Source organism: Uranotaenia lowii, chromosome 2, assembly GCF_029784155.1.
Source record: "Uranotaenia lowii strain MFRU-FL chromosome 2, ASM2978415v1, whole genome shotgun sequence".
NCBI lineage: Eukaryota > Metazoa > Arthropoda > Insecta > Diptera > Culicidae > Uranotaenia > Uranotaenia lowii.
The window spans coordinates 168,884,528-168,896,540 of NC_073692.1; the positions used below are offsets into that span (position 1 = coordinate 168,884,528).

Below are 12,013 nucleotides of genomic sequence, written 5' to 3' on the forward strand. Positions count from 1 at the left end.
GACAGACAGACAGACAGACAGACAGACAGACAGACAGACAGACAGACAGACAGACAGACAGACAGACAGACAGACAGACAGACAGACAGACAGACAGACAGACAGACAGACAGACAGACAGACAGACAGACAGACAGACAGACAGACAGACAGACAGACAGACAGACAGACAGACAGACAGACAGACAGACAGACAGACAGACAGACAGACAGACAGACAGACAGACAGACAGACAGACAGACAGACAGACAGACAGACAGACAGACAGACAGACAGACAGACAGACAGACAGACAGACAGACAGACAGACAGACAGACAGACAGACAGACAGACAGACAGACAGACAGACAGACAGACAGACAGACAGACAGACAGACAGACAGACAGACAGACAGACAGACAGACAGACAGACAGACAGACAGACAGACAGACAGACAGACAGACAGACAGACAGACAGACAGACAGACAGACAGACAGACAGACAGACAGACAGACAGACAGACAGACAGACAGACAGACAGACAGACAGACAGACAGACAGACAGACAGACAGACAGACAGACAGACAGACAGACAGACAGACAGACAGACAGACAGACAGACAGACAGACAGACAGACAGACAGACAGACAGACAGACAGACAGACAGACAGACAGACAGACAGACAGACAGACAGACAGACAGACAGACAGACAGACAGACAGACAGACAGACAGACAGACAGACAGACAGACAGACAGACAGACAGACAGACAGACAGACAGACAGACAGACAGACAGACAGACAGACAGACAGACAGACAGACAGACAGACAGACAGACAGACAGACAGACAGACAGACAGACAGACAGACAGACAGACAGACAGACAGACAGACAGACAGACAGACAGACAGACAGACAGACAGACAGACAGACAGACAGACAGACAGACAGACAGACAGACAGACAGACAGACAGACAGACAGACAGACAGACAGACAGACAGACAGACAGACAGACAGACAGACAGACAGACAGACAGACAGACAGACAGACAGACAGACAGACAGACAGACAGACAGACAGACAGACAGACAGACAGACAGACAGACAGACAGACAGACAGACAGACAGACAGACAGACAGACAGACAGACAGACAGACAGACAGACAGACAGACAGACAGACAGACAGACAGACAGACAGACAGACAGACAGACAGACAGACAGACAGACAGACAGACAGACAGACAGACAGACAGACAGACAGACAGACAGACAGACAGACAGACAGACAGACAGACAGACAGACAGACAGACAGACAGACAGACAGACAGACAGACAGACAGACAGACAGACAGACAGACAGACAGACAGACAGACAGACAGACAGACAGACAGACAGACAGACAGACAGACAGACAGACAGACAGACAGACAGACAGACAGACAGACAGACAGACAGACAGACAGACAGACAGACAGACAGACAGACAGACAGACAGACAGACAGACAGACAGACAGACAGACAGACAGACAGACAGACAGACAGACAGACAGACAGACAGACAGACAGACAGACAGACAGACAGACAGACAGACAGACAGACAGACAGACAGACAGACAGACAGACAGACAGACAGACAGACAGACAGACAGACAGACAGACAGACAGACAGACAGACAGACAGACAGACAGACAGACAGACAGACAGACAGACAGACAGACAGACAGACAGACAGACAGACAGACAGACAGACAGACAGACAGACAGACAGACAGACAGACAGACAGACAGACAGACAGACAGACAGACAGACAGACAGACAGACAGACAGACAGACAGACAGACAGACAGACAGACAGACAGACAGACAGACAGACAGACAGACAGACAGACAGACAGACAGACAGACAGACAGACAGACAGACAGACAGACAGACAGACAGACAGACAGACAGACAGACAGACAGACAGACAGACAGACAGACAGACAGACAGACAGACAGACAGACAGACAGACAGACAGACAGACAGACAGACAGACAGACAGACAGACAGACAGACAGATAGTCTTTTTTTGCAAGTATTTTGATTTTAAAGTAGGTAATTATTAAGACAAATTTGATAAATTAAATAAAAAATATCCTGAATTGTGATTTTTATCAAGGATTAAACCGTGAATAGCTCTTCACACGATGATACAAACAAAATGCTTTGTTCAGCAAAGTTTAAGTGCACAAAAATCCGCATCTTTTATTGGCATTGGTTTTCAAAATATTTTACGCTTGGTACACATTTTGGTCAGCTGAATACAAAATTTTTGGACCAAAAAAATTTTTTTCTTGGAAATAGCTTGCTGGTTTTACATTTTGATGCAAATTTGGTTCATTTTTCAATTTTTACGTTTAGTACTTAACTCAAACAAAATAAAATTGTTAAAATATAAAATATATAAATTATATGAAAATTTTTGGACCCAGAATTTATTTAAAATCAAATCTTTTAAAAGCGGACTTTTTTCAAAGATCGCGCTTGCGGAACCTTTAAACATGTTACTGATAGAATAGCAGCGGCTAGACCAGCCAAGGCAAGGCACTCTAAGAGTACGGAACCTCAGGGCCGGCTGGCTACTGGGTAACCAAGGACTTTACGGATAAAATACAGAAATCGGAAATTTCATGTTTCTATGTTATTTTTATTTATGTTTTTATGTGGCGTGTTGTCTGTGTGTATAAAACAATGTTCTGTCTGTAATGTGGCGTGTAAAAGAGCTCACTAACCGTGGGTTTGCTGCAGGTGCTGTTGCGTCGCGACGTCGTGGCTCCGGAAATCCAGTTTTGGAAGCAGGGGGGCCGTTGATGTATTCGTATCAACGGGGTGCCGAAACGGTCGGCGCCAGCGGGCGTTGCTAGCCTCAGTTTTTGTAGGCGTCTTCCTTCATTGGCGTTTAATCGGCCTGCCCACGAGAGTGCCCCGTATCTGGACAGGCCGAGAAGGGAAGTCCTCCTTGGGAGTTAGGGCTCCTCAGAACCCGAGGACGATGATGATGGTCTCTTACGTTTAGGCGCGAGACCACTAAGGGTCTGCGGGTCGATCCGTGTAGCAGTAGAACACTTATCTCTCTGGTGAAATCCTTGGATGTTCACGAACACTGTAAGGGAACCGACTTAACTCACGGACGCCTGGTTTAGAAGAGCGCGATTTTTACGGAAGCAAGCTTCCTTTTCGCCTTCCATTTTCTCTTTTTCTTTCTTCCTCTGCCTCCTCTGTTAATTGACAGCAGCCAGCAGTAAAATGTAGCCTACTGTGGTGCTATCTTGTTGTGAGACTGGACAAGGAACATGAATTTTCTAGAGCTAAATATACAAAACTACATTTTTTTTTTTGTTTCGATTATAGTCGTTTTACCATCTATATGGCATTCGCGACTTTATCAACGTTGCAGTTGGCGGATCGTTATTGAAAAACTTATCCGGTACAACTGTGTTCGATGTTTACTCTTGGGCTCGAACTCACGTACATCGGCTCAGAAGGCAACTGACTTGCCAACTGAGCTATATCACAAGCCCTAAGACTACAAAATGAAAACGAAAATCAAACGATTTGTAACCAACCGGTTACAAACATGATTTTTTTTAGTCAGCCTCATACAAAAGTTTGTTATGCCTATCCTAATCTACCATTTGGAGGGTGAGCCCCCAGATTCCCAGAGGTTATGCAATTTTGGGACACCCTACTGCGCACTCTCTTCATATTTTTACAAGCTGCCATTTTTCTCTCAGTTGATATTTTTTCATGAAATTTTCACACAATCTAGTTCAACTAGCCAACTAACGTTTTACAAAATTTAAAGTCTGTACGATGATTGAAAACAAAGATACAGCTGTTCCCATAAAAAAGGAAAATTTGGAATTGCTTCACTAAATGTGCTGTATCTTTAACAATTTTCATTGAAAAATCTTGAAATTTGGTCCAAAGATGTAAAAATGTTTAGTATAGTACCAGGCCAAGTTTCGTCAAAATCGATTGACGTGACCAAACATGGTGCCGCATAGAAAATGATGTTCATTATCGCCCAACAGACAATTTCATTCTTTATTGGACGGATCTTTGTATGGAAAACATCGTAATCCATGTATTCTTGGTAATTTCTTTCACAAAATCAAAATTTATCACATAGAATGTTGATAATTGACAAAAACTTCATTCGTGCTTTGTTTAGGAATAGAAAATGTTTCAACAGTATTGAAAATAAGAAGAACAGAGTTTCAGATATGACCTGCTAAATATACTGATAAACAAATTTGTTCCACAATTAAAGCGAGCATTCTATTCGCTCTTGTGTTTAAATACCATTTCTGTTGGAACAATATCTATTTCTAAATAAAGCAGGAATGAAGTTCCTATTAATTCACAAGATTTTTTGTGGTAAATTTTGATTTTGTGAAAGAAAAAACCAAGAAAACATTGATCACGATGTTTTCCATACAAACATCCGTCCAATAAATAATGAAATCATCTGTTGGGCGATAATGAACCTCATTTTCTACCCGGCACCCTTTTTGATCCCGTCGATCGATTTTAACGAAACTTGACCTGGTACTAGACCAAACATTTTTACATCTTTAGACCGAATTTCAAGATTTTCAATGAAAAGTGTCAAAGATACAGCACATTTAGTGAAACAATTCCAAATTTCTCTTTTTAACGAGAATAGCTATATCTTTGTTTTCAGTCATCGTAAAGACTTCAAACTTTGTAGAGCGTTAGTTGGATAGTTGAACTAGATTGTGTGAAAATTTCATGAAAAAATATCCACCAAAAGAGAAATGGCAGCATGTCAAAGTTGGGAGTGAGTGCGCAGCTTCACGCGATTTCATTCTTTTTTTAACGCAACTGTAGTTAAATACAGTGATTTCAGTAGTTCATGAAGTCCCTGGAGATGAATAATGAAAATCACTCTTCCAGCGTTATGTTATTGTGCAGAAGTAATACTTTTGGTTTTTCAGTTCGCTTTAAATTTTTTTTTTTTTTTTTAATTAGAATTTATTTTTCTCTTTTGAAGGCTCAGCTGCCTGATGGCCTAAGGAGCCGAGTGTCTTTTGTGGAGGGAAAAAGCCCATTTGAGTGTGGCTCAAGTCAAACAGTTCGGAAACTGGATAGAACCCTTCTCAAATGGGCGCAAAAACCTCGAATAACGTTATAAATCTTGGTGGTTATCTTTACATTTCATTTTGAAGTATGAATGTTGGTACGTTCATTAGAGATCTTCGTAGTTCTGACCAAAGGGCTCGTCTGACCTCTGCCTGGAGGATCCTTGGGCTGGTGTTCTATGGTGGTTGAAGTCATCTTCATAGCTGCGCACCTTGGTGATAGAGTTGAATAACCTAGTACGAGCGTTAGCTCATAGCAAGGGAAGAGAAGTATATGGAGAATGTAAGTATAAGGAATAGGGATCAGGTACAAAGATAGTTTTTAATAAAGATGTTTCTACTTCGATACTATAATTGAATATTACTAGTTTTAATAAATTCATATAAGATTTTTAAATAGTATAGATCTTGCTTTGCCAATATGTCTCGAATGAGTGTCTGTGTTCGTCCGCTTTGTCGAAGTGAGGATATCAGTTTCGGTCTTGTGTCGTTATGTTGTGGACATGACCACACTATGTGATCAATATCGTCGTATCCCGTTTTACACCCGCATAGATTTGTGTCTGACATGTTTATCCTATAGTGGTGAGCGTTCGATTTGTAGTGATTTGCCATTAGACGGGATATCACCCGAATGAAGTCTCGTGTCAAGTCCAGTCCTTTGAACCACGGTTTAGTGTTAACCTTAGGTAAAATTGTATAGAGTAGTCTTCCTTTGTCGCTATTGTTCCATTGATTCTGCCATTCTGAAAGGGTCAGTTGTTTAGCTAGTTGAAAATACTCGTGATACGCAATGGGTCTGTCGATTACTTCCCCTTCGATAGCACCCTTTTTGGCCAGCCCATCAGCCTTTTCATTCCCAGGAATGCTACAATGTGATGGTACCCACACAAAAGAAATCCCGTACGCTCTTGACCCTAGTAAAGTTAGCTGTTTTCGAATTTCTTTGAGGAAATACGTGTGTTGACCTTTGTGTCTGAAGCATTTCACAGCTTCCATTGAGCTAAGACTATCAGTAAAAATGTAATAGGTGTTTGTTGGGAGTCTTTCGATGAGTTGAAGAGCTTGATTAATTGCCGCCAATTCTGCCACAAATACTGTTGAAGGGTTGTTCAGTTTGAAGAATTCCGTGTATGAACCATGTACGATACCAAATCCTGTACCTCCATGGATGCTGGATCCATCAGTGTATATCTGCTGGTGGGTGTCTATCTGGCCGTATTTATTGGCGAACAAAGCTGGTATCACTTTAGATCTCATAACACATGGGATGTTGCGTATTTCTTCTTTCATTGTAAGGTCGAACGTAACGTGATCGCATCTCATGTCGATGTTGACAAGTTGAGAAGAGAGATCAACAGGTTTTACGTCCTGCTCTTTGAAAAGAAGGTAGGTTCGCAGATACTTCGACCGAGGGTTCAACTGGAGCATTTGTTCAAAATTATTTATTATATGCGGATTCTTGATTTCTGAGCGGATGAGGAATCTTAATGAAAGTTCTAAAAATCTACATTTTAAAGGAAGCACTCCAGCTAGAATTTCGAGACTCTTTGTGTGTGTAGAATGCATGCTACCCATCGCTATTCGGAGGCATCGATACTGAATTCTTTCTAGTTTGATAAGGTGAGTGTCAGCGGATTCCTTGAAGCAAAAACTGCCGTATTCCAATACTGATAATATAGTGGTTCTGAACAAGCATATTAAGGATTCTGGGTGTGCTCCCCACCATGAACCAGTGATTGTTCTAAGGAAGTTAATCCTGGGTTGGCACTTTTGCTTCAAATATTCAATCTGACGTTTCCATTTACATTTTGAATCAAAGAAAACCCCCAAGTATTTGTGACAAAGAACTTGTGAGACCCTTTTCCCCATGAGTGTCAAATCCAACGATGATGGATTGTGTTTTCTAGAAAACACTAGAAGCCTCGTTTTTTCCGGTGAGAATTCAGTGCCTAATTGGTTCGCCCAAGTGATTAAGCTGTCTAATGTATTCTGCAGTGGAATTTGTAGGTTGTTGGATCCAGTGATTGAAACCACGGCATCGTCTGCCAGCTGCAATAACCTACATGAACCTTTGAGACAATCGTCGATGTCGCTTACGTAGATGTTGTATAGGATGGGGCTCAGACATGATCCTTGAGGGATGCCCATAAAGCTGACCCGTTGTATCGTAGTCGAGCCATAGTTGAAGTGCATATGCTTTTCCCACAGTAGATTGGAGAGGAAGTTGTTGAGCATGGGTGAAAAACCTTTCTGATGCAGCTTGTTAGAAAGCACAACCAGAGAAACATTGTCAAAGGTACCTTTGATGTCCAAAAAGACTGAGGCCATCTCTTGTTTACTTTCGAATGCAATTTGAGCCTGAGATGATAGTAGTCCAAGACAATCCATTGTTCCTCTACCCCTGCGGAAACCGAATTGAGTGGTTGAAAGTAGTTGTCTGCTCTCTGCCCATCCATCCAAACGATTTAGTATCATTTTTTCGAAGAGCTTCCTCAAGCAGGAAAGCATAGCTATTGGTCTAAAAGAGTTAGGATCCACAGCTGGTTTCCCGTGTTTCTGAACTGCGATTACTCGTACCTGACGCCATTCCTGAGGAACATAATTAAGCATTAGAAGTTTGTTGAATAAGCTTAACAGGCGCTTTTTGACTGGATCAGGTAAGTTTTTAAGCAACGTGAATTTGATGCCGTCTAGCCCTGGGGCACTGTTGTTACAGGAGAGTAGCGCAATGGAAAATTCCATCATGGTGAAAGATATTTCGTCCGGGTTTTCATCGGAAGAAAATCTGATCAGTTCCGGAGAGACCGAATCAGGACATATGCTTTTGGCGAAATGATGTACCCACCTCTCGGAATGTTCGACGTCCTCGTTCGGTGGTACGTGGTTTCGCAACCTTCTAGCAGTATTCCAAAGCGTAGTCATGGCCGTATCTTTCGATAAACCTTCCACAAAGCGCCTCCAGTAACCAAGTTTCTTGTTGGCACAAATACGTTTAAGCCGGAGTTCTAATGCTTGGTATCGGTTTAAGTCAATAATAGAGCCATGTTTGCGGAATGTTCTGAAGGCCTCAGTTTTTAATCTGTAGAAGTCGGTGCACTCCCTATCCCACCAAGGCGCAGAAGGCAGTCTTTTTGAAGAGCGAAGAGGTGTTGTATTTTGCGCTTCAATTGCACTCTCACGAATAGATGATACGAGGAACCTGTATTCCTCCTGAGGGGCTAATTCTTCTGCTGCTTCCATTCGCCTCAAAATACCATCCTTGTATTTATTCCAATTAATGTTGAGAGTTAAATCGATAGTTATTTCATTTGGATTGTCTCGAAGAAGTTCTTTATGAATCTCGATCAAGATCGGGAGATGGTCACTACCATGTGGATCCTGCAAAACCCTCCAGGAGCAATCCAAAGCTAGGGAAGTTGAACAGAGAGATAGATCTATTCTACTCGCCTTATTCGGTGGCTTAGGTATCCTCGTAGCTTCGCCGGTATTTAGTATTGTCATGTAATACAAGTCACAAAGATCGTAAATTAACGCAGCCCTGGCATCATCCTTAGGCTCACCCCATTCGATTCCATGGGAATTGAAATCCCCAAGAATTAATCTAGGTTCAGGTAGAACCTCGGTGATATTAGCGAGTTGGTGTCCAGTTATCTTAGCGCTGGGCTTGATGTATATTGATGCAATGCTTAAGTCTTTATCCTTGATACGCGCCTGACATGCGACGACTTCGATGCCCTGACTATTTGGAAGTTGTATTCTACTGAAAATATGTTGTCGTTTAATTCCTAACAAAACCCCACCATACGAATCATTTCTGTCTAATCTTATGATATTATATCCACGAATGGAGATTTTCGATTGATCTGAGAGCCACGTTTCCGACAGAGTAAACACATCGCAATCTACCTCACTTATCAGCTGTTTGAAGGAGTCAATATGGGCCATCAAACTCCTGCAATTCCACTGTAATAGTTTTATATTATTTGCTAATTTCTTAAACCTAGGCATTTATGTTAATTAACTCAGCAATTAGGGGTTACTTAACAGCGATTCTTGTGCAAATGTTTTGCACAACGGGGAGCAGGCGTTTGATGAACCCGCAGATAGGCTCTGGAAGGTCAAAAAACTGAATGATCATGTCTATTAAAGATGAGAGAGTGATAATTTCGTTTGAGGATGAGGGGATGCTTGAAGGGACAGATTGTACAATCGGAGGTGTTCGGGGAGGCAGATGGGAAGGGAGATTTTTTTGGAATTTGGGAATAGTATCGGGGAACGCTCTGTCGTATGCCGGGTCGTTGGAATGTGGGAGGAATGTTTGTTTAGGAAACCCGCTTGCTTCTTCGACAAATCCATTCCAGTTAATGCGCTTTGAAGAGCCAGCCTTAGATGGTTTTTTCCTTTTTGGGGCCTGATGGACCCCCAATTGCGTGTAATTTTCTTCTGGACTATCTTCTTCGACGTCGGAATCATCCGATAAGATTGCATAGCGGTTGTGCTGTGCACTTTTGACGATGTCTGCGAATGATTTGTTTGAGCGCTTTATTAAACTCCTTTTGAGTTTAATAGATCGTTCCTGGTATTTAGGACATTCCTTCAAAGCGTGTCGGCTTCCTCCACAATGAAGACATATATCCATTACAGATTCGCAATTTTCTTCCTTATGGTGTCCCCCGCATTTCGGGCACATGCTCCTATTGCTGCAATGAGTAACTGTGTGCCCTAGTTGTTGGCAGTTCGAACAGCTCATAATCTTAGGTCGAAATAGGCGCACCGGCAAGCGTAGTTTGCCAATCAGTATGTAGTCCGGTAAAGCTGAACCCTTGAAAGTGAGACGGAATGAGTTTGAAGGATTGAACTTTTTCGTTTCTCCCTCCTCGACCATTGATCCCATTTGACGATACTCAATAATGTCGACAGCAGGGAGTCCCGATTGTTTGAAGAATCCTTTAACTCCTTTCAGATCATCCAGCTCTAGCGAGTCTTCGGAAACCACGCCGTCGATTTCCACAGCGTGGGCTGGTATCCAAACCCGGTACTCCAGAGAAAACAATTTGTCCCTTGCCATCTCATTTGCCTCCTTAGCATTGTTGAGAACGACAACGATCTTGCTGTTGTTGACTCTCCGTATACTTTCCATTCCTGTATAGCGTTTTTCCAAGTCCTTCGCAATTTTCACACGGTTCAGTTTTTTTTCTCCTTTTGGGCGGAAGTAAACGACAAAGTGTTTACCGCCCTCGTTAGGATATTGTCGGATACGGGGAGGTTCTTTCGTACCGGCGTCACCTGAAGAAGAAACTATTTTTCTCGAAGGAAGGTCCAACTCAATGTGATGAAGGATTTTCCGATTCGTTTTGGGGATAGCTCCCGTAAAACTCGGATCTTTGGATAAAACTTCTCCTACAGGAGGGGTAGTGGGGGGAAAATCATCGCTGATTCTATTTCTCTTCCGATTTCCCGGGGAGAAATGATCAGATAAAGAACAGACCGAGTCGCACTCCAAACTAGAATCATCATCAAAAACAGTCGGGGTGGTAACCTGGGGACCCATTTCCCCAGGTTCCTTGATAGATTGATACATTTCTGGCCAACCAGCGAATAAATTCGCCAGGTTAGCCAGTACAATTTAAAATCAAAAACGGAAGAAAAGCGTGATAAAAGAAGTCGAAGTAGAAAGCAACTGAGGAAAAAAAAAACGTTTTACTTACGTTTGCCGCTTCTTCCCGTATAAATCCAGCTGGTTCTCCTCTTCTTCCCGCTTCCTCGGCGACCCTGGTCCCGTGGCCAGGAGGATCCCTCCGTCGGATTCCCGATTATTTCGGACCAATTAAAGAAAAGCTGAAAAAAGATCGAAAAAACAAATAAGTAAGAGCCGATAAACTGAAGCCATTCACTCGCGCCAAAAACACCGCAAAACAAAACAACGTCCGTCGCGCTCGAAAGCTAGAGGCCGAATGAGTTCGCTTTAAATTGTCTTTCATGAATTTTGTATTCTCTAACAAGTCTTTAAGCTTTGTGAACACACACTGTAAATGTTCAAATTTTGTGAGGATTTATCATCCAGATCGTGAACTCCTCAAAAATTCGGCTTTTCTGTGAAATCTGAAGATTGCCTTCGTATATTTGAAATATGATTTGATATATTTTTCTTTTCATTGTTCACCTAATTGGATATTGTTAAACCTATTTAAAGAGAATAAATTTTTTTTTACTCAACAGAGTTTCCAAAAAGCTGCTGGTGCAGCTGAATAATTTGCCAAAATGACCGGAAAAGATGCTGTCAAGGAAAGTGATGTCATTTTGGACCAAAATTATGATCCACATCACCATCGAACCCGCAAACATCCAACAACGTAAGGCCCATCGCATTTTATTTTAAACAATTTAGCATTCATCAATCATTTTTAATTTTCAGAAACTTCGAAACACTTGTACACATCCTTAAAGGATCCCTCGGAACCGGTATCCTGGCTATGCCGCAGGCTTTCGATAACTCCGGCTATGTTTCCGGTCTGATAAATACCGTTCTGATCGGGATTCTGTGTACCTACTGTTTACATCTGCTGGTGCAGGCTCAGTATACCCTCTGCAAACGTCACCGGGTGCCGATGATGACCTATCCGATTTCGATGAAGGTCGCACTGGAAGAGGGACCCCAAGCTTTGCGAAGATTTTCCTCGTGTGCGATGTAAGAATATCATTCTTATGAAGCCACAATTTAAATTTTCTAAACATATTTCTTCTCACTTTCAGAGTGGTTGTTGATGGATTTTTGATAGTCTACCAATTGGGCATTTGCTGCGTGTATATAGTGTTTGTGGCCACTAATGTTAAGCAGGTTTGATCTTTAATTTTTAAGATG

General features: G+C 42.2%; 1 protein-coding gene across 3 annotated transcripts in view; it reads left to right on the forward strand.

The window, feature by feature from the left end:
• The window catches only part of LOC129748567 (proton-coupled amino acid transporter-like protein CG1139), a 53,258-nt gene that overhangs the window by 23,092 nt on the left and 18,153 nt on the right, over nt 1-12,013 (forward strand). For all 3 annotated transcript variants that reach the window (XM_055743226.1, XM_055743225.1, XM_055743227.1), the window contains exons 2-4: nt 11,371-11,504; nt 11,567-11,839; nt 11,905-11,989. In XM_055743226.1, coding sequence (XP_055599201.1) covers nt 11,413-11,504; nt 11,567-11,839; nt 11,905-11,989 — 450 coding nt within the window. In that variant the 5' untranslated portion in view covers nt 11,371-11,412. The remainder of the gene's footprint in view (nt 1-11,370; nt 11,505-11,566; nt 11,840-11,904; nt 11,990-12,013) is intronic.